At 46.0% G+C, this 23,045-nt stretch overlaps 1 protein-coding gene across 3 annotated transcripts in view; it reads left to right on the top strand.

Moving 5' to 3' along the window:
- Positions 1–15,118, top strand: part of RPP40 (ribonuclease P/MRP subunit p40) — a 47,062-nt gene extending 31,944 nt beyond the window's left edge. The window contains exons 3-10 of one of the 3 annotated variants that reach the window (XM_060109698.1): positions 1,062–1,264; positions 3,500–3,789; positions 6,108–6,252; positions 8,957–9,052; positions 10,348–10,473; positions 12,552–12,750; positions 12,878–13,012; positions 14,574–15,118. In XM_060109698.1, the coding sequence (XP_059965681.1) occupies positions 3,601–3,789; positions 6,108–6,252; positions 8,957–9,052; positions 10,348–10,473; positions 12,552–12,750; positions 12,878–13,012; positions 14,574–14,772 (1,089 nt within the window). In that variant the 5' untranslated portion in view covers positions 1,062–1,264; positions 3,500–3,600 and the 3' untranslated portion in view covers positions 14,773–15,118. Of the gene's footprint in view, positions 1–1,061; positions 1,265–3,499; positions 3,790–6,107; positions 6,253–7,528; positions 7,598–8,956; positions 9,053–10,347; positions 10,474–12,551; positions 12,751–12,877; positions 13,013–14,573 lie in introns of those variants that run through there. The other 2 variants (XM_060109699.1, XM_060109697.1) reach the window with 2 other exon arrangements.
- Positions 15,119–23,045: the final 7,927 nt, after the last annotated feature.

Below are 23,045 nucleotides of genomic sequence, written 5' to 3'. Positions count from 1 at the left end.
GGTTTAAAGTGATGGTCTTCAGCCTTGACCAGGCCCTGTAATCACCTGGAGAGCCATAAAAAATACCGATGCCCAGGTCTCACTCTAGGGATTCTGATTTAATTGGTCTGTTGCACTCGGATTTAAGGAATTTTAAAAGCCCCCCAGGTGATGGTCCTGTGCAGCCAGGGGTGAGAACCACTGACTCAGGGCTGTCGATGCATTAGCTGCAAGTGACTTCCGTGTGTGCTACGGGGTCTCTGAAAACAGCTTTGCCCTGTTAAAAGCAAAGGACTACTTTACTCAGCAGCAGGAGGAAATGTCTTCTTAGCAGATCTATTTCTGTGTCACTTGCTTTCAGAGTCAGAGGTGGTTTTAGACGTGGTAGTTTGATTTAGTCTGTGTTGAAAATCATAAATAGCCTACAAGTACCAAAAAAAGTTGAGAAGAATTTGCCAACATGTGGAGTGCATTATGTATTTTTCAAATTTCTCCTGTGATTGATTAGTAATGAAAACGAAATTGCTGGGGCCTGATTTCCTCAACTCAGCCCTTGGCCATTTCCCCAAGTTATTCCAAGTCTTTCCAAGACACTTCAGCACTCTCTCAAGGGGATTATTCCCACAGGTGAAGAGTACTAGACACTGAAATCTCTGCACAGTCTGTTCCTACTGCACAAGTGTCTGCCTCCAGAACCTCGAATGGCTCGGGAGGCTGCTTCAGCAGTGGGTCCAGTGGCAGTGGGTGGGCTCTGAAGACAGGTGGACTTGATTCCCAGTCTCAACCCAGCCACTCAGTAGCTGTGGGGCTTTGGACAAGTTACTGGACTTGGAACAGCTATATAAACCTCGTTTTCGAGAAAAGGCATCCTTGTACTGAGTGCACAAACGGCAGTGATTCTTCATCCCTCCCTATATCCAAGCCCTTTGAAATGTGATTTTACAGCTGCTCCCACTGAGAGGTAGAATCTGTTCCTCGAAACCTTGCATCAGGGCTGGCCAGTAGAATGCAGTGGGCATGCCAGTGGGCCAGCTTGGGACCTCGGCTTAAAAGGTCTTAGATGCTTCTGCTTTTTCTTTCAGAACCCTGCCGTCTCCATGACAACAAGCCCATGTTAGCCTGCTGGAGGATGAGATACTTCAGGGAGTAGAACCAAGGTGCCCAGTCAACAGCCAGCTCCTCACCAGAAGCAGAGCCCCCTAACCAACCTGCAGCTGACCACACATGCACGAAGGAGCCCAGCTGAGACCAGAAGAATTGTCTAGCTGAGCCCAGCCTGAGCTAGGTGAGTATTGGGGTGGCTTGTTATGCCACAGTAGCTAACTAATACATACGCCCACTGCAGACAGGATGCCAGGATTCAATGATATGTTCATCACAAGTGACTTGGCAAACAGTAGGCACCCAATAGGGGCTGGTTTCCCTCTCCCCTTGTTTAAAGTTGGATCTCTTGAGTTATACAGAAATTCTTGTCATCATGTATGCTTGTGATTGGTGCTTAACTGCACTCAGTGCCCCACCCGACAGGAGGAAAGAGGCAACCAGAGTCTGACCACTAGGGCCCAAGGCCAGATTGCAACATAAGAAGTTTGTCTTTAATCTGTTCCCTCCAAATCTAAACTCTGGAGGTCAAGGTTGTGGACAGATTTGAAGACACTGGGCTCCACCCTCCGGGGGCCCCATCTTCCCTCCTTTGCCGTCTGATCTCTGGACAGGGGGAATGGGCCACACCAAGCAGCAGCTGAGACGCAGAGGTCGAGCTTTGGAAGCTTCCTGCTTGCACCCCTCCGCTCCCTCCCTGGACTTGACACCGTCTCTCCCCACTTTGGGTCTGAGGAGAGATGTCGGTAGGGCTTTGAGCTCTAGAAACCAGAAAATTGGACACAGTGGTATGAACAAGCAAGGGCAGATGAGGCCGCAGAGGTTGGCAGGGGCCAGGTTAACTAAACCTTTATTCAACTGCAAGGAGAAGCCAGTGACAGGGTTTAAGTGGGGGCGGGGGTTGCATATATCATGTTGTTCACATTTTCCAGAGATCAGTCTGGATGCTGAGTGGAGGACGGACTGTAGGAGGGCAAGACGGCCGGGAAGCTGTGACTGGCAGTGGTTGTAGGGTGGAGACAGTGGGGAGGGGCTGCAGAGCCATTTCAGTGAAGCACTGTGGAGAAAAGCTGGAGTGAAACGGGTTCCGGAGAGAATGTGAGGAGAAGCAGCCCTAATGGGGCAGAGAAACAGCGGCAACGCAGAGCGACCTGTGGTCAAAGGAGGTCTGCTTGTTTAATGCACAACACGAAGGCGTGTTTGTCCGCTGACAAACCACCCAGTGGGGAGGGAGGGAGGGAGGAATGTGATCGGCAAGGGACATTACGCACGCAGAACTCTGGGGAGGTAGGCAGAAAGGACTCCTCAGCCCCAAACTGACTTGAAGTTGCAGCTTTCATCTGTGAAATAAATAGGATTTTGGCCTTCTATTTCATAACACAGGACACCCTGCAGATCATATCCTCGTCATGCTTCCCTGTAAGAACACCTCTGAGTTCTCAACACCCAAAATGCACAGCAGCTACTTATCTCGCCATACATTTTCCAGCTGAAGTTCATAGGTATAGAATTTACACTAAGCCTTCAAAACTTAATACAATATTTTGGGCTTCCCTGGTGGCGCAGTGGTTGAGAGTCCGCCTGCCGATGTAGGGGACACGGGTTCGTGCCCCGGTCCGGGAAGATGCCACATGCCGCGGAGCGGCTGGACCCGTGAGCCATGGCCGCTGAGCCTGCGCGGCCGGAGCCTGTGCTCCACAACGGGAGAGGCCACAACGGTGAGAGGCCCACGCACCGCAAAAAAAAAAAAAAAGAAGCAATGCTTTAAGCATTCTACATTCTAATACAATATTTATAAGTTATATGTAGGTGCCGTATTGTGATTTAGGAAATCGGTAGTTTTTTGATCCACTTGCTAGTCCTTAATATTTTTCTTATTTAAAATAATGGAAAATAGGTTTTCCTTAGCGTAGTCACAGAGATAATCTGACATCTAAGGCACAGGATACTGACATTAACGGCAGAGGACTTTCCAGTCTGTCTTAGTTTTAGATTTGTAAATACCTCCCAAATTACTTAAGTTCTGTTCTTCCAAATCTTATAGTAAAACTGATGCTCCATAAGGCTGTACTACAAATATTCTGCTGTTTTGCGTCCTCTCTGCATAGAATTGGGACTGTGCATACTCCAGTTCGAGAAGCATGCAGTAGTACAGCACTTGGAGTTGATCAGAAAACTTAGATGGAAAAATGCATTATCACTGTAACCTCCAATAGCAAGAAATTATTAAAATTGGTTCCAAAAGGATATTTTTTAAAGCATCTTGAAAGTGTTTCTGAAGGGGTCTTAAGGAGTCCTATTAAAGGTATTATGTATTACCTTTAGACACAAACTTCCTTAGCAATTTGGGAAGGAGCAACCCGGGGCCTAGAGGAAGGATTCTGGCAAGAGAACTAATTTCAGGTAGGGCACCTTGCAGGTAACCATCAGCGAGCGAGCTTCTGCCAGAAGCCTAGGCCCGCCCCCAGCACTAGCCCCGCCCCTACCCGGGACCGCCTCAACACGTGCGGCGTGCCTGCAATGCGCATGCCCGCGGGGAAGGGGCGGGGCGAGCCGAACCCTGGCAGGGCCTGCGTGAGGAAGACCATGGCCATGCTGTCTCGGCTGCGAGAGGTGCCCCGGCACTTGCTGGTCTGCGAAAAGTCCAACTTCGGCCACGACAAGTCGCGCCACCGGCATCTCGTTGAGACGCACTATCACAACTACAGGGTGAGTCCACATCCCGGGCCCGCCGACCGCACACCATCCCGCCGGCGGTGGAGGCTTGGGGAAAGCCGCGCTCTGCTCCCCCGCCTTCGGCGCGCGGAGGGGCGGGGCCTTTCGCCAGGCATGCTGGGAACTGTAGTCTCTAGCCGCTCCAGGCCTGTGGTTTGCCCCCCCTCAGGACTACAAGTCCCAGGATGCACCGGCGCGGGGCGGTGTTCCGCCTTCGGAGGGAGGAGCAGGGTGGCGTGCGCCTGACAGAGTTCGCCGCGTCTCTGGCCACTTAGTCCGGCCCCGAACCGCCGCGGGTGGGGTGCGTCCCGGGAGGGGCGGGGCCGGGACGAGGGACTGACGGGTGTGACCCGCAACCCGGGACGGACCCGCCCTTTCCCCACCCCGGCTTCCTTCCCCCGCCGCGTGCTCGCGGGTCATTGTAGAGCCTCGTACGGAGTCCGGGAAGCTGCTTTCCCTTCTGAACCGCTTATGGGCGCTAGTTTGATACCTGAGAAACCTACCCCTTTGCCTGCTGCCTCTGCGTTGTCCAGCCAGAGTGCACCATTTCGGCAGCTTTTGCAGAAATTCGCCGAGGCTTCCCTGCTCGCATGCACAACTTTAGAGCGGCTTTCGCTGTTGCTTCGTGAAAATGTCACCCTCTCGGGCGCCTTTTTCGCGAATATGGTGGTTGAAGCATCGGTGAGGTTAATTATCAGTTTATCCAGGATCTGCTGAGAGTAGAAGAGAACATCCCTAATTCCCAGGTAGTGTATGCTGGGCGGGCTTCACCAACCCATTTAAGTGGAGAGGGCTTCAGAATAAACCTTACAATGAAAATGCTTTAAGCCTTTTACACTTTAAATCGACCAGCCTAATCTCAACTCAGGCCTGACTGGCTAGTTTCTCAGACACAACTGGTGACCCTGGTCCTTCAGGGACAAACTGGTGTCCCAGCTTCGGGAGGGTGGTTTTTCAAGGTGTGGAGCACCTGGGTGACGTTTGAAACCTGTCAGGTTGACTATCTCTGCTTTGGATGGAAAGTTCATTACAGACAGCAGTCGGGGATGTGTACCTTATCTCTCCCGTCCCATCTGTAGAGTTTTTCTATCTGTAAAGGGTAAACATCCAGCAGACTTCTGCTTCCATGTAACCTCTTAATAATTGGTGTCCCTAAATTCCTTATACCCTAAGGGACAGTTCCTTTGATTCCAGCCTGGTACTAGGATACACAGATCTAGGGATATTCAATTGTACTATATTTCCCTAAAAATTAATGTAGTGATAGGAACGGGACATAAAATATATTGCTCATTTGTAAAAGATGAAACACAAACAAGGGCTTCCCTGGTGGCACAGTGGTTAAGAATCCGCCTGCCAGTGCAGGGGACACAGGTTCAAGCCCTGGTCCGAGAAGATCCCACATGCCGTGGAGCAGGTAAGCCCGTGCGCCACAACTACTGAGCCTGCGCTCTAGAGCCCACGAGCCACAACTACTGAGCCCGTGTGCTACAACTACTGAAGCCTGCACGCCTAGAGCCCATGCTCTGCAACAAGAGAAGCCACCGCATGAGAAGCCACGCACAGCAACAGAGAGTAGCCCCCGCTCACCGCAACTAGAGAAAGCACGCGTGCAGCAAGGAAGACCCAACGCAGCCAAAAATAAATAAAATTAATTTAAAAAAATTATTTAAAAAACGTAAGCAAGAGCTTCCCATTAAAATTGTTTTGCTCATTCACCTTTCCTGTACTGTAAGCTTGAATACAGAAATGGAAAACTTGAGTTGTCAAATTTCTCTTTTCCTGAGATTAGTAAGTTTTGGGGGGTTTTTTCTATTTTTATTTTTAAAATTTTTATTGGAGCATAGTTGCTTTACAGTGTCGTGTTAGTTTCTACCGTACAGCAAAGTGAGTCAGCTATACGTATACATATAGCCCCTCTTTTTTGGATTTCCTTCCCATTTAGGTCACCACAGAGCAGAGTAGAGTTCCCTGTGCTATACGGTAGGTTCTCATTAGTCATCTATTTTATACATAGTATCAATAGTGTATATATGTCGATCCCCATCTCCCACTCTGAGATTGGTAAGTTAATTTCAGAGTTTTTTTGAAAGCTGTGGAGGAATGGTTAGCAGCCTTCATGATGTTGTATCATCCCTAAAAACCTGGGTGTTGATCTACATGAAAATAAGACTTGTTTAAACCTATAATGGAGTATAATCTGCAAAAATACTGAATCACTATGCTGTACACATGAAACTAATGTAATATTGTAAGTCAGCTATGTGTCAATTTAAAAAAATAAGACTTGTTTATATTGCACATTCCAATAGGTTTCATTTCTGATTCCTGAATGTGGGATACTATCAAAAGAACTGAAAGACCTGGTCATGGACTCTGGACCCTATTACTTTGTGAAGGATTTACCTCTTCATGAGTTAATCGCACACGAATTCATCAATACTTTTGTCAAGAAAGGTAAGAAAAGCCGTGTAGTGTCTATGAACGCGGTGAGGTGAGGAAGTCCAGGGAGATCACATAGCAATACCAGGGTCCTTCTCTTGTTCTGAATAGGACTGCTGGAGATCGTCTGCGTGGTCAGGTGTGTGCATCCGTCCCGCAGTAGCTCAGCCGACTCTGTGTGCCCTCATTAGGTGGTGGTTTCTGATCGCGCTGGTCCACAGGGGTTGTGTGGGCGTGTGTCATATGAGGGTTAACGGAGAGGAAAGTCTGTCGACCGCTGTGTTCAGATGCGCCGCCGCTGGGTGTGTGGCTGCGGAGACAGACCTCTGTTCTCCCCGCAGTCCCCATGACAGCTGTCTGGAGAGGGTGGTCTCCTGATGCAGCCACAGCTGCTGGCCCCAGAGTCAGGTGCTGATTGGGATTCAGCATCTTCCGCTTAGACGTTGTGGCTCTCAGCCTTGCCTGTGCACCTCATTCCCATCTGTGTCTGCTGGGTGGATTGGCTTGTTCCAGTTATATCCTAGGAGCCACTTGTTTGAAACTACTTCAGCGTGCCTTTAGGGATCCCCCCTCACTATATACATCACTGCACAAGGGCCACTGACATCTTGTCTTTGGTCTCATGGACATAATTCCTTTCTTTGGTTCTGAAGCTTGATGCTGGCGGATTCCCTGGTGGTCCAGTGGTTAGGATTCCTCGCTTTCATGGCTGAGGACCCAGGTTCGACCCCTGCTCGGGCAGCTGGGATCCCACAAGCTGTGTGGTGTGGTCAAAAAAAAAAAAAGAAGTCTGAGGCTATTTTGTTAACAGTGTGGACACTGGCCATGGCAGGGACTTTTACATAGCTGACCCGACTTAACCCTGGCAACAACACTATGAGATAGGCCTGCAACCCCCATTTTGCAGGTGAGAAAATTGAGGCTCAGAGAGATGGAGTAGTTTTCTTGACTTCACACAAGTTTGTGGCACATTTTGAGTCTTCATCTGGAACTCTGCCTTTCAGGTGTGTACGCTCACCTGCTCTTCCACTTTGTGCCCCTCTACCAGCATCCCCGGAGGTATGCGCTCCATCCTGAGTCCATTTTCTGCTCGTTGGTAGCCAGCTTGCACAGACAGGCCCTAGGCAGGGGCGTGAACTAGCTGTGCTTGGCCTTGCGTGTCCTCCAGCTTGGCTGAGTGAGCTGGAGCAGTGACCCGGAAGGTTTGTTATCCTGTAAAAATAATCCACTAACTTCTTGCAGGTGTGATTTTTTTCTTGTCTTAATTTCTCCTCTGGGTTTTCTCTTACAGGTGCGTGCTATGCACTAACGTACAACACAAATATTGACGAGGATAATACTGTGGCTCTGCTACCAAATGGTAACCACACTCATATTTTCTTCTTTCTTAATTATGGAGGAAACACAAACGGTAAAAAAGAGTCAAGTCATTCGGATGTAAAGTGAAAGTCCCCCCTTTCAGCCCCGTCCCTCCAAACTCACTGCCATTCTCAGCAGGCATTCTTTTTTTTTTTAAAGAATCAATTTTATTTATTTATTTATTTATGGCTGCGTTGGGTCTTTGTTGCTGTGCGCCGGTTTTCTCTAGTTGCAGTGAGCGGGGGCTGCTCTTCATTGCGGTGCGTGGGCTTCTCATTGCTGTGGCTTCTCTTGTTGCGGAGCACAGGCTCTAGGCATGCGGGCTTCAGTAGTTGTGGCTTGCGGGCTCAGTAGTTGTGGTGCACGGGCTCTAGAGCACAGGCTCAGTATCTGTGGCGCACGGGCTTTGTTGCTCTGTAGCACGTGGGATCTTCCTGGACCAGGGCTCAAACCCATGTCCCCTGCATTGGCAGATGGATTCTTAACCCCTGCACCACCAGGAAAGCCCCTCAGCAGGCACTCTTGTTAGCAGGTAGGTGTTCATTCTTCTAGACATTTTCTATGAATTTATAAACACAAACAGGTTCTTTTTTTAAAAATATATATATATTATGTCATAGTCCATTGTTTCTCAGTTTGCTTTTTTCCCAGGCTGTATATCCTAAACATCTTTCCCTATTAGTACATACAGTTTTGGGGGGTTGTTTGTTGTTTTTTTGTTTTATTTATTTTTGGCTGTGTTGGGTCTTGGTTGCTGCACGCGGTGGGCTTTCTCTAGTTGCGGCGAGTGGGGGCTACTCTTTGTTGCGGTGCGCGGGCTTCTCATTGCAGTGGCTTCTCTTGTGGATCACGGACTCTAGGTGCGCGGGCTTCAGTAGTTGTGGCTCGCGGGCTCTAGAGCGCAGGCTCAGTAGTTGTGGTGCACGCAGGCCCAGTTGCTCCGCAGCATGTGGGATCTTCTTGGACCAGGGCTCAAACCTGTGTCCCTTGCTTTGGCAGGCAGATTCTTAACCACTGCACCACCAGGGAAGCCTAGAACATACAATTTTAATTTACTATTTTTAATGTCTTGAAAATATTCCAAAGAAGAAGTATACCATAATTTGTTTACTCTTTCTTTAATAAAAATTTAGATAGTTTCTAGTTTCACTATAATAAATGATGTCTTTGTACATATAATTATAAATAATACCCTTGTATTATAAATAAGATACATGTATGAATAAATAATATCCTTGTATTATAAATAAGATCCTTGTGTGCACTGGTATTTAACTGCTCAATTTGTCTTGCTTTCTCTTAGTCAGAGAACACATTATATTTTTAACATCTCTTACGGTAATTATTATTTGATTTATAGGGAAATTAATTTTATCCCTGGATAAAGACACTTATGAAGAAGCTGGACTTCAAGGTCGTCCATCTCAGTATTCTGGCAGGAAAACCATGAAATTTAGTAAGTATTATGCTCACTCCATCAGTTTCTAACAAGGTAGTAGTGTTCCTGTAGCAATTTGAATTTAAATGTTTGAATTGCCTCTGTTCTCTTTGTTCAGAAGAAGTGTGGCTTTTTCTTGTCTTTAAAACTCCTTACTCCGGGGGCTCTCGGGTGGGCATCAGATAGGATGAGATAGATACTGCTGTGCATCTGTTTGTCTTCAGCTGTCGGCTGCATCTTGAAAAGATCACAGACTTGGACATGGTCCATTAGATACATACGTTTTGGGTCACAAATTCAAAGTGATGAACCCACTTGTTCCTTTTCTTTTAAATTGAAGTATAGTTGATTTACAATGTGTTAATTACTGCTGTACAGCAAAGTGATTCAGTTATACATATATATACGTTCTTTTTCATATTCTTTTCCATTATGAAAAAGAATATCTTTTTCATATTCTTTTCCATTATCACAGGATATTGAATATAGTTCTTTGTGCTCTACAGTAGGACCTTGTTGTTTAACCAGTCTATATATACCAGTTTGCATCTGTTCCAACTTGTTCTTAGTAAAGAATTTCCTTTAATTTTCCCAAGTTTTATGTGACTAGTAGAAATTCATCCATGAGTGAAGAGATGTAGTTCTGTTGATGGTCTGGCTTGAACATCAGTAGTTACGGCTGCCACCTCCACAGCTAGGTTAGAGTTGATCTCTGCCCTTGGTCTTTGACTAGGAAAAATGTGAATTTAAAACACCTGTTGTGGGACTTCCCTGGTGGTGCAGTGGTTAAGAATCTGCCTGCCAGTGCAGGGGACACGGGCTCGAGCCCTGGTCCGGGAAGATCCCACATGCCGCGGAGCAACTAAGCACATGTGCCACGACTACTGAGCCTGCGCTCTAGAGCCCGTGAGCCACAGCTACTAAGCCCACGCGCCTAGAGCCTGTGCTCTGCAACAAGAGAAGCCACCACAATGAGAAGCCCATGCACCACAACGAAGAGTAGCCCCCGCTCACTGCAACTAGAGAAAGCCCACGTGCAGCAAAGACCCAACACAGCCAAAAATAAATAAAAATAAATAAATTTTAAAAATAAATTAAAAAAAAACACCTGTTGTAATTATCTCTCCATGCCAGAAATGTCCATCAGAGGCAGAGTTTTGGTTTGGTAACCCAAAGGGAGGGCAAGAAATACAAAATAACTTTTTTTATCCATAAAACTTCTAAAACTCCTGATGTTTTTAATCTAGCATGTTTTGCACAGTGCAAGCTGTGTGTCTATGAATGAACTGTTTATTCCTCTCCATTTTTTTAAGTTGTTTCCATTGATTTGATGGATTTATCCTCTAAACTGGACTCTAAGAAGTATAAAAGAATATCTTGGGCTTTCAAAGAAAAGAAACCATTGAAATTTGATTTTCTTTTGGCGTGGCATCAGACAGGTATGAAAAATAAAATGGGTAATGATGGAGTGGTTTTGAAATCTAATGGTTAATTAAAGGGGAGTAGTGGGGATGGAATGGTGATTCATCCCAGCAGTCAGGGACGTTGTGTACGTAGATGGATACACGTGTCCCCCACTTTTCGAAAGTTCACTTTATGCTCCTTTACTTTTACAAAAGCAAAAAGTGAAAATAGTGTACAGCGTGTGTTTTGCAGCGAGCTGCTATAGAGGCAGTGTGCACCCCAGCAGCGAGAGTGGCACCCCCAGCTCCCTCCCCCAGAACGGCGCTCAGCGTTTAGCCTCTAGCCAGCAGAGCTTTGAACTGTGTCTTTGAGCGTTTATTTCATGCATCTGTTAGCAAGATGTGTCTTAAGGTAATTGCTTCTTCCCTTTATGCCATTTCGACTTAATGAAAGGTTTTGTAGGAACACTACTTTGGGATGGGGGGAAACCTGTAAACATTGTTAAGGAAACTGCTTTGGCCCCTCTGGCATCCCTGAGCGCCATAGTCCGGGATCATCTCAGCATGCAGCCGTCCGTCTCCACCTCCTTGGGTTGTGTGTCGATCAGGAGCTCCTGAGGGTGGTGTCAGGGCAACTAACCTTTGTCCATTTCTCCCTTTCCCTCCTCCAGCTTCCCTCCAACAGCCTTGGCTGGAGTGTTTTAAAATAACACCAGTTATACTGATAGACACAAACTGCTTATTCGTTATTGCAGGGTAGTAATCAGGCATATCATTAAATGTCAGATTAAATTTGTTGTGCCTTTTAATTGATTAGAACAATACATTTAGTTCAGAGTTTCATGTTCACCAAACATTTTAATCGGCTTACAACTGCCGTGTACCTCGCTCCTTTTAGAAGTGTATCTTTGGCCCAAAACAAGATTAAATGAATCAAATCATCACAATTACAATGGTGTAGTTCTCTCTTGGAGAAGAGGGAAGTCCATAGGTCCATTTTGGAAATAGGTCCATCTGTCTGCTCCTCCTGGAAAGTTCATGGTCACTGGGTGCTACAGGGTTGCCTGGGTGAGGCCTAGGTCTGTAATACTTGGGTGCTTCTGTGTGTGGTGCAGACACGGAGGGCAGAGAGGCTGACATCTCAGTTGTATGAAGTCTTTACTGAGGACCTCCTATGCAGTGGGTTCTGGAGACCACTGTGTTCCTAAGCCTCCAAAGTATTTTAAGGGCTTGTCAAGACCCGTGAAACACCTGAGATTTTACCCTCTGAGCAAGCTAAGAAGTTAGCCAGCACATTCTCGTGGGCTCTGGCAGGAGACACGAGACCCCTGGGTCAGAGACAGAAAACCTAATTGTTCCCAGCAGTAGCAGTGGCCAGAGCATCAGCGTTTGCTCCAGTTCACCAAGTCCTGGTTCCTGCAGGGTGATGCATGGTGGGCAGGTGATGCTGGTGCAAGCAGGGGGTTGCATTACAGGAGGGGAACCTGGAGCCTAAGGAATTCAAATCTTTTATATTGGGCAGTGAGCCTGCTGACCTTTGCCCTGGAGGGAGGGAGGGAGGAGATGGAGGGAGACATTATTTCTCATCCACTGGGCAGTAAGCAGTCCTGCCCTCTGCTCCAAGAGGGCCACTGTTTCCGTCTTCCAGGGCTATTAGAAAATCCTTCAGGATACACTGGATCTTACTAGGTTTTAAAGACAAGCTGGGCTGAGATTCTTCAGCTCCTCTTCTGTTTCCTTCTTTGAGAGTGTGCAAATATGCTCCTTGCTCTGTAGAGTTCACTAATTTTATTTAACCATAAGTAATGCTTTGGGTTTTATTTATTAAGTCAAAAGTTTCTTAGTAGAGCAGATATTGAGACTAGTATGGCTTGAATCTGAAAGCCTTATGATTTTCCAGAAAAAGTGACAGGAGATGAACGTTGACAGAACTTTGGCCCAAGGAGGCGAAGGCAACTTAGATGATTTTAATTCGAATAAAGCTTTGTACAACCGCCGCTGGCCTTACTTCATCCTGCCTGCTTCCTGAAACCCTCAAGTGGGAGTGGGGTGGGTTCACGGATCCACTGAACTTGTTTACATTATCCAAGTGGCCTTATTTGGTGTGTTTGAAGGTGTGGAAGGACCAACGATGATGTCATACTTTTCCAATTACCGGATTCGGGAGCATCAGCCAGAAATAGCGCTGAGCACGGTGACGGATCTGCAGTGCCCCGTGCTGCAGAGTGGCGAGCTTGGGGGCAAGCCCGAGGCGGCCTGCAGCGCCCGGGAGCTCTTCGAGTGGCTGGGCGCCGTCTTCAGTAACGCCGAGCTGTGCGTATGAGGGCTCCCGGGTCCCGGAGGGCTTGGGCTGCCTTCTCGTTTTCAACAGGGGTTTAGTACTTTGAAAGTGATCGTGTAGTGGATATAAATATGTTTTCTTTCTCTTTTTTGGTTACAGAAATAATGAGCCTGATAATTTCATATCAACCTACTGCTGTCCTCAGCCCAGCACCATGGTGGCGAAGGCTTACTTGTGTACAATCACTGGCTTCCTCCTTCCAGAGAAGATACGTCTCCTGTTGGAACGGCTGTGGTGAGAAAAGAACAGCCTTTTTTGCCATTTATGTCTTGCTTGTCCCCACCTCTGTAGTGTCTGAGGGGCAGTGCTAGTGATCCAGATGCCGGGGCCCTCTCACAACGTGTCCCCTTTTCCCTTGCTGGGGCTCACGTGCAGTAACGTCATCATCTTACATGATGTAATTATCCCTGGTGAAGTTGCCAGGTCCTTGTCTTTTTTTTTTTTTTTTTTGGCGGTACGCAGGCCTCTCACTGCTGTGGCCTCTCCCGTTGCGGAGCACAGGCTCCGGACGCGCAGGCCCAGCGGCCATGGCTCACGGGCCCAGCCGCTCCGCGGCATGTGGGATCTTCCCGGACTGGGGCACGAACCCGCGTCCCCTGCATCGGCAGGCGGACTCTCAACCACTGCGCTGCCAGGGAAGCCTGTCCTTGTGCTTTGAAAAGAAGACAGCAGAGCTTTACTGTGCTTCTTGAGAACAAACTGCTCGTTTTTCTTGTCCGCTCCCCCAGACCATTTCCGTGCAATTGAAGTTACAATATCACTTAAGAAAACAGCAGAACTCTATGGAACACATTATGATCTGTTTTAAATACTGGATTTCTGCAAAATGCTTCACTTTGAAATGGGTGGGAAAGGGAGCTGGCCACCTCTGAATCCAAATCATATCCAAGATCTGCCCTGGCTCTAACATCCGTGAATCACTGGGCACCGGTAACATGCCACAGGTTGTATAAAGTAGTATTGGATTTTCATTCTGGGAGGTGTTCTGTAAATAAAATGTGAGGAAGCTCAAATCCCGTATTGAAAAGAATATAAAGTGAGCATCATGCCTTCTGAGTCTTCACTTGAAAAATGTCTAAGATTTAAGTGTTGAGGGTTTTCCTTTTTAAATCCAACATCGTCTTTCACATTTATTAGCTTCGTACTTTTCTTTTCCTCAGTAAGAAGGTTGAAGTTTTAAAACTTTGATGGATTTTAAAAAAGAAATTCGATAAATTATTCTGCAGTGTTTCAGTTTACAGAGCCTCCGAAAGCAGCACTGTTCACGGGAGGGAAACGATTCTTACACACTTCGTGGGGATTTTTTTGTTCTTTAAATCTTATATGCTCTTCCACAACAAGGGTAGGAACCGCTGAAGTTTGTTGTGTGCGCTGCATGTTGGTGAACCTTTACTGAATTCACAGTATAGCACCAGGAATTTAATTTCTGTCTCCTAATTTTTATAAATGAAAGCTAAGGTCAAAGCTTCATGGGAGGGCCTCCCTGGTGGCGCAGTGGTTAAGAGTCCGCCTGCCGATGCAGGGGATACGGGTTCGTGCCCCGGTCTGGGAGGATCCCATATGCCGCGGAGCGGCTGGGCCCGTGAGCCATGGCCGCTGGGCCTGCGCGTCCGGAGCCTGTGCTCCGCAACGGGAGAGGCCACAACAGTGAGAGGCCCACATACCGCAAAAAGAAAAAAAAAAAAAAAAGCTTCATGGGAGCATCAGAAATACCACTTATCCTGAATAAGTAAAAACAATAAATGGGACCGTTCCTAACCCTTCCTGTTTGTTAAGAAGTGTCTGTCTTTTTCAGTCGCTACTTTGATGAACCAAAGTTGGCCCCGTGGGTGACGTTGTCGGTTCAAGGCTTTGCAGACAGCCCTGTTTCCTGGAGAGAAAATGAACACGGTTTTCGAAAAGGAGGAGAACATTTATACAACTTTGTGGTTTTTAGTAATCAGGACTACTGGCTTCAGTTGGCTGTTGGGGCAAATGATGACTGTCCACCATAACAAGCACAGAGTTTCAAGTCATGTTTGTTTATGTTTATGCTCGTTTTCCGTATTGCTCGGCGGTATAAGGACTGTGTGTTCACTCAGACTTGGGTGACGATGACACTTCTCAGATCAGCATCTGTTAGCATCTGCTCTGGACTCGGGCCTGTCCTGTGACAGGCTTGCCGTCAGGTGGAAGCTCATAGTCGATTTCTCCCTGTCACTTTGAGCCCAGGTGTGGGCTGCTGCGTGGTAACGTGGGCCACGGTGGCCAGGGACCGGGGGTTATGGGACCACTGGGTAAGATGTGTGCTGTGATTGTGAGTTTTTCACATCATAATAACAAGAAACCCTTAACATCATACTTACAGAGCCAGTCCCTGCTTTAGTGCTGTTCATCTGCTACCTCATATAATTCTCACGTCAGTCCTGTGAGGGAACAGAGTGTACCTCGGCCACTGAAGTCACCTGCTTGTGGATTCGAGACCTGATCTCAGATCAGCTGGTTCCTGAGTGTGTGCTCACTCTCCTGCTTCTGGGCCAGGAGGGATATTTGGATACTATATATTCATAAAGAACAAGTTGAATTTTGCAGTAACCTATAAGGGAAAAGAATCTGACAAACATACATGTGTGTGTATATATGTAAAACCGAATCACTGCGCTGTCCACCTGAAACTGACATGACATCATAAACCAACTATACTTCAATTTTTTAAAAAAAGTGACTTCCCTGGCGGTATAGTGGTTAGGACTCGTGCTTCCACCGCAGGGGGGCATGGGTTCGATCCCTGGTCGGGGAACTAAGATCCCACATGCCACACAGTGTGGCCAAAAAATAAAAGTAAAAAAAAAAAAGTTGGAAGCATTTTTTTTTCCCCAGCAATATGGCTGATAAGGACCAACTGAAAACTACTTAAATTTCTGGAAGACCTATCAAGAACCATTTTTTAAAATGTTTCAATGAGCTGCAGAATAATAATTCTCAAAAGCTAAATAATTTATTTGGCCACATGGAATTAAATTAGAAATCAGTAACAGAAAGATCCTTGAAAATCCCCAAGTATTTGGAAACAAAATAACTCACAAGTCAAAGAACAAATCTAAAGAGAAATTAGAAAGTAATTTGAGATGAATTTTTTTTAAAAAACTAGAATTTGTGGGTTCTTGCTAAAGCAGTACTTAGAGGGAAACTTGTAGCTTTAAATGCCTGTATTAGAAAGGAAAACAGGTCTCAAATCAGTGACCTCAGTTTCCACTTTAAGAAACAGTAAAAGAAGAGCAAATTAAATCCAAAGGCAGCAGAAGAAAAGGAATAATAAAGATCGAAGTGGTAACCAATGAAATAAAATAGAGAAAAATTCATCCAAAAGCTTGTTCTTTGGGAAAATCAATAAAATTGATAAATCTCCAGCCAGATTGGTGAGGGGAAAAAGAGACCAATTACCAATATAAGGAATGGGAGAGGTAACATGACTGAAGATCCCACAGATGTTAAAATAATAGGAACACCTTTATACCAATAAATTCAAGAACATAGGTGAAGTTGACAAATTCCTTGAAAGACACAAATTACCAGAGCTCACTCAAGAAGAAACAGGTAGGGGCTTCCCTGGTGGCACAGTGTTTGGGAGTCCGCCTGCTGATGCAGGGGACACGGGTTCGTGCCCCGGGCCGGGAAGATCCCACATGCCGCAGAGCGGCTGGGCCCGTGAGCCATGGCCGCTGGGCCTGCGTGTCCAGAGCCTGTGCTCCGCAACGGGAGAGGCCACAGCAGTGAGAGGCCCACGTACCGCAAAGAAAAAAAAAAGAGGTAAAACCTTATAACCCCAATGGGATGGCTTCAGTGGTGAGTTTTACCAAACATTTGAAGAAATAATACCAATTCTACACAAATACTGCCACTCATTCTATGGGGTCAGCATTACCCTGGTAGCAAAATTACTGAGGCATCCTGGCTGGGCAAACACATTGCAAGGAAAGAAAACACTACAAAACAAACATTCCTCATGAACATAGGTGCAAAAACTAAGCAAAAGTTTTAGTAAATTGAAACCTATGATGTAATAAAAAGGTAATATGGCCATGGGATTTATCCTGGGAATGCAAGGTTGATTTAACATTCACATAATCATTTCAATCAATACTAGAAACGTATTTGACAAAATCCACCATCTAGTCCTGTTAAAAACTCTGGCAAACTGGGAATAAAGGGGACTTCCCCAATCTGATTAAAAGATATCTGCAAAAGCCCTACAGCTGATATCAGACTTAATTGTGAAGGGCTGAATACTTTTCCCCTAACATCAGGAAGAAATCAGGGATGTCTCTGTTCATCATTGTACTGGAGATTCTAGGCTGCAGTCAGGCAAGAAACAGAACATTCAGATTGGAAAGAAAAAAATAAAATTGTCCTTTTTTCACAGATGACATGATCTATGTAGAAAATTCAGTGGAATCTGTAAACAAGATATTAGAACTAATGAGTTTATCAAAGTTGCAGGATACAAAGCAGTGTACAAAAATCAATTATATTTCTATATATGAACAATTAGTGAAGTTAAAAATCATTTACAATAGCATAAAAATACTAGGTAGGAATAAATGACAAAAAATGTGAAAGACATGTACACTGAAAACTTAAATATTGCTATGATCAATTAAAGAAGACCTAAATAACCTGGGGTATATACTTTGTTCATGGGTCAGAAGACTCAGTATTGTTAAGATGCCATTCCAGGACTTCCCTGGTGGTGCAGGGGTTAAGAATCTGCCTGCCAATGCAGGGGACACGGGTTCGAGCCCTGGTCCAGGAAGATCCCACATGAGCAACTAAGCCCATGCACCACAACTACTGAGCCTGCGCTCTAGAGCCTGTGTGCCGCAACTACTGAGCCTGTGCTCTAGAGCCCGCGAGCCACAACTACTGAGCCTGTGCTCTAGAGCTCACGAGCCACAACTAATGAGCCCGTGTGCCACAACTACTGAAGCCCACGCACCTAGAGCCCGTGCTCTGCAACAAACCATCGCGATGAGAAGCCCGCACACCACAAAGAAGAGTAGCCCCCGCTCGCCACAACTAGAGAAAGCCTGCACGCAGCAACAAAGACCCAACACAGCCAAAAATAAAAGTAAAATAAAACAAATAAGTTTATTTCAAAAAATGTCATTCCAAAATACAGATTCAATGTAGATTCAATATAGTCCCAGCAGGCTACTTTCTGTGTGTGTACATAAGTTGACAAGCTGATTCTAAAATTTTTGCAGAACTACAAAGGACCTAGAGTAGCCTCCAAGGGCTGTCTTGGAACTTGACAACACAGCACCAGAAGCCTCCAGCTGCCCCATTCTTTCTCCCTCAACATGATGTAAACCCAGCCCAAGTAGGAAGCCAGGAGGTGTTTTTCAGTGTGTCCCCCTCGTGATCTGTAAGGGTGCATGCCAACTGCGAGGAAATTTCGTAATAACGGACTTAATTGAGGAGGTGCCAATTGACGTTGGAAATAAGATTTATTGCTGTTAATCCTTTGGAGTAATCCGGGGTTGACTAGTTTTTTTTCAAACTATACCTGCCGGTTAATACCATGTTCAACTATTTTCCGTATAAAATTAAAAAATAAAAATCTGGTATACAAGAGGGGTTGTAGAAGACTGAGTTGAGGAATTTATGTGAATAGGAAAACAGACTTGTGGATCTTTAGGGAACAAGTCTCAAGAGGTTTCTGGAAAAAAAGAAAGACCTACAAATTACCAAGGCAGTTTTCTTAAGTTTGAAGCAGGGGAAACGGTAACACAGCAACCGACCAAAAAAGCTATGCCAGAACCCTCCCTTTTAAGGAGCTAAGATTGTGCTCAAATTCTTTTTGTGTAATTTACTGGGACTTGGGGACCAGAAAGACCACTGCAAGCATATTCTTCAGAATCCAGATTAGGGGAAAGTTTTATTCCTTGGGTGCAAAGTTACTGCTATATTCATCGTAATAAATCAAACTAAATTACTTAGCAGGAAGCCAAGTGTGACCCACACATTTCTAAAGAAGTGACCAGAGATCGAAGATGATTATTTTCATCTCTTATAATTGAAGAATATTTGTCTTGTTTTCCTGTTGCCCAAGCTTGGAGTTTTTTTCCTCCTTCTGGTAGGCTGCCTCGAAACCCACGTGCCATTTTCATCACAAAGCTCCCTGGATTCTCCAGAGACAGAACTAATAGGATATATATATATATACACACGCACACGCACACACACACATAGTATTTATATCAATATGAAATATATGAATACATAGTATTATATAAATATTTGCACATTTATTATATATAATGAAGATAATTATGCTGCATATTATATATAATATATTGTGTATATGTATATTAATATATATTGTAAATACAGATCTTCCTTGACTTATGATAGTGTTACATCCTGATAAACCCATTACAATTTGAAATTATTTTAAGTCGAGAATGCATTTAATACACCTAACCTGCCAAACCTCATAGCTTAGCCTAGCCTACCTTAAACATGCTCAGGACACTGACATTAGCCTACAGTCAGGCAACATTATCTAACACAAAGCCTATTGTATAATACAATGTTGAATATCTCATGTAATTAATTAAATACTGTGCTGAAAGTGAAACAGAGTGTCTGGGTAGAGAATGGTTGTCAGTGTATCAGTTGTTCATCCTGGTTGTGGCATGGCTGCCTGGGAGCAGCCCAGCATCACAAGAGAATATCTTACTGTGTACACATCGCTAGCCCTGGAAAAGATCAAGGTGCAAAGATCAAGGTTTCTACTGAATGTGTATCACTTTCACACCGTCGTAAAGTTGAAAAATCCTAAGTCGAACCCCGGGGGGACCATCTGCATTTATCATGATGAATTGGCTCATGCAATGGTGGAGGAGAAGTCCTGCAACAGCTGCCGTCTGTGAGCCGTAGACCCGGGAGAACCGCTGATGTAGTTCCGTCCAAGTCGGAAGCCCTGGGGACCAGGAGAGCCAATGGTGCGAGTCCCATCCAAGGGCAGAAGACCCATGTCCTAGGTCAGCAGTCAGGCCGAGAGAGTAGAATCGTTCCTTTCTCGGCCTTTTTGTTCTGTTCAGGCCCTCAAGGAGCGGATGAGGCCCACCCACACTGAGGAGGTTAATCTGCTTTACTGAGTCTGCTGATTCAAGTGCTAATCTCATCCAGAAACCCCTTCCCAGACACCCCCAGAAATAACGTTTAGCCATAATATCTGGATACCCCATGATGCAGTCAAGTTGGCACGTCACACTCCATCGTGAGTTACTTTGGTCTGTTGTCGAGCCCCTGGTTTCCACTCAGTGGTTACTGGTGCTGAACAGGGAAGAACAAATCTGACTCCATATTGGGTCTGTTTCTTTAACCTTTGTATTCTGTTGCTTTTGCTACAAGTTAATCACCAAAGGGGATGCTGCCTATAAGCTTAGTTTATGCACCATGGCCCATCTCTGGGAACCCTGCCTCCCGGGTCATGAGCATTAAGCTAACATACCTTTGTTTAGCTCACAGGAAACATCCTGCCCAGGCCCACCTGTGAAGGACTGCTGGGAGGAAGAAATGAACACCTCCCCTCTAGAGGCCGATGGGAGCCAGGAAATGCTTGGCTTTGCTCCGTCCCCTTTTAATATAAAAGCCTGCGTTCTAACTCAGGCAAGATGGATCTTTGGGGCACACGGCCACCACCTTCTCAGTCTGTTGGCTTTCCAGATGAAGTCGCTCTTTCTCGCCTCAGCAGCTCGCCTCTCCGTATCTTGGACTCGGCAACAATGGGGGCTGTGAGAGCAGAACAGGTTGATGACAGGTTTTCTCCTTTTGAGAAAGAGACACTTCAGGAGGACAGCTGTCTCTGCCTGGACCAGCTCTTGGCTCAAGCTGACATGGTAACTATGACAGCTGATGGGGCTGGATGAGCATCCTGAAGATCAGCCGGGACCTTCCGGGGAGGAAAGCCTGCAGGGGACTTCCTGGGCTTGGGGCTACTCTCCTTCACCCCCTCACCTGCTGGGCCCCAGCTGAACAGTTTGTGAAGCCACTGCCTGGCAGGACACCAGCTGTCTTTGGAAAGATCTTGCTACGAGCCATTTTCCTCCAGTGTTGAAAGGAAAACTCTTCTCAGGAGAATGCACTGCTTTATAGAAACAACCGTTTTCGTAAATATAGCCCGTGCCCCATTTGTGAACAGTGGTTCGTGCATTACTGCAACGGACTGACTCTCCTTAGTTTAGGACGGGGAAGACTCGGGGGGGAAAAGTGGTTGGACTTGGGGTGAGACTGGATTTCCTTCTTTCTCTATCTGTATCAGCCGCTGAGTGCCAGAAGCTGTCGAAATCCGTCACCATCACCTGAGCGCCGTTAGCAGGTACGGCCTCAGTGAGAAGGTATAAATGGTCAGAAATTCGGGGTCTGGAAATCGGAGCTATCAGTCTTAGCATCTGTGAGCTCCTTCTGAGAAAACAACAGGCACAGAAAAAGGTACAATTCCTGGAGACTTTCTTTGTTTCCCTCAACTAATGAGGTAAGTTGGAGCCCTTTCCTTTTACTGATGAAGCGCTCACATCTGGGTCTTATTTCAGATAACAATTGCCAGCCTCCAGGTATCACGTTCTGTAAATCTTAGTGAGTCTCTCGGCTTTTAGGCCAAACTGCCTGACAGTCTTCCGGGTGAGGGACCCAGATAAGTCTGGGAGGCTTGAGAATGTAGGGCAATCTTTCGGCTTCACAAGCAGCCAGAATTTGTCATGTTTCTTTTAGCCTCTAACAGGGCTCAATGTCTTTGTTCCTGAGCGAAAAGTTGTGGGCATATAACGCCTACTGAGCTTCCCCAACTTGTCTCTGTGTCTCAGCTGGTAAACTTTGCCCCTGTTTCATTTTGAGTCCATTCTGAAGTTCTCAGAATAAAAGTACCAGCCAGTATATTTGATTTCATAATAATAGCTGACATTCACTAAGCACTAATCGTGTGTTCAGGCAGGCTAAGCATTCTGTATGCGTTCCATCAGCAAATGCCCGCTAAAGACCTTTTTTTTAAAATTGAAGTATAGTGGATTTACAATGTTGTGTTGGTTTCAGGTGTACAGCACAGTGATTCAGTTATACATATATATCTATTTTTCAGATTCTTTCCCCTTGTCGGTTATTACAAAAAATTGAATATAGTTCCCTGTGCTGTACAGTAGGTCCTTGCTGGTTACCTATTTTATATATAGTAGTGTGTATATGTTAATCCCAAACTCCTAATTTATCCCTCCCCGATTTCCCCTTTGGTAACCATAGTTTGTTTTCTCTGTCTGGCCCACTGAAGACTCTTACAGCAGGTGTTACTCACGTTTTGCTGATAAGCCTAGAGAAATCTTCCCTAGGCCAGATAGCTAAGTAAGCAGTGAAATCAAAATCGCAAATTACGTTTGTGTAGCTGGAGATTTTAAACAAATTCCCTTATTCATGTTTGAGATTGGGAGGACACAAAGGAACTGCTTCAGTTATCCATTGTGAGGTCACAAATCTCCCTCAAACCTAGTGGCTTATAACAACAGTAATTTAGTATTTCTCATGACACTGCCAGTTGATCAGGAGGTCTTGTCTCCCCTGATGGTGAGTTGGCTGGAAGGTCCAACATGGGCTCACTGCCATGGCCGGCTGTCAGTGCTGGAGGCCAACTGGCACTGTTAGCTGGACACCTCAGTTCTCTCCTACATGGACCTCTCATGTGGCTGCTTGGGTTTCCTCACAGCAAGGTGACTGGGCTTTAAGAAGGAACGTTCCAAAAAGACAAGCCCCGGGCTTTCCTGGTGGCGCAGTGGTTGGGAGTCCACCTGCCGATGCAGGGGACACGGGTTCGTGCCCCGGTCCGGGAAGATCCCACGTGCCGCGGAGCGGCTGGGCCCGTGAGCCGCTGAGCCTGCGCGGCCGGAGCCCGTGCTCCGCAACGGGAGAGGCCACGACAGTGAGAGGCCCACGTACAGAAAAAAAAAAAAAAAAAAAAAGAAGACAAGCCCCATTGTGAAAGTGCTTACGAAAACTTCACTTGCTAACCGCCCATGGGCCAGAGTTGGTCTCATGGCCAAGCCCTGAGTCAATGTGGGAAGCTTTACAAGGACATGGATCTTGAGAGCTGGGGTTCACTGGGGTGGGGGTCATCAGTAACAGCTGGACTACAGGCATGATGGGATGCTTTTTTTTTTTTTTTTTTTTTTTGCCTGAAAAGCATCCTTCTTTCCCCTTCAGGCTAATAGCAAAGCTTACCAATTAGCGTTTCATGTTG

This window comes from Mesoplodon densirostris, chromosome 10 (genome assembly GCF_025265405.1).
Source record: "Mesoplodon densirostris isolate mMesDen1 chromosome 10, mMesDen1 primary haplotype, whole genome shotgun sequence".
NCBI classification, from domain to species: Eukaryota; Metazoa; Chordata; class Mammalia; order Artiodactyla; family Ziphiidae; genus Mesoplodon; species Mesoplodon densirostris.
The sequence above is the reverse complement of the archived record's forward strand: the minus strand, read 5'-3'. Positions and strand labels throughout refer to the sequence as shown.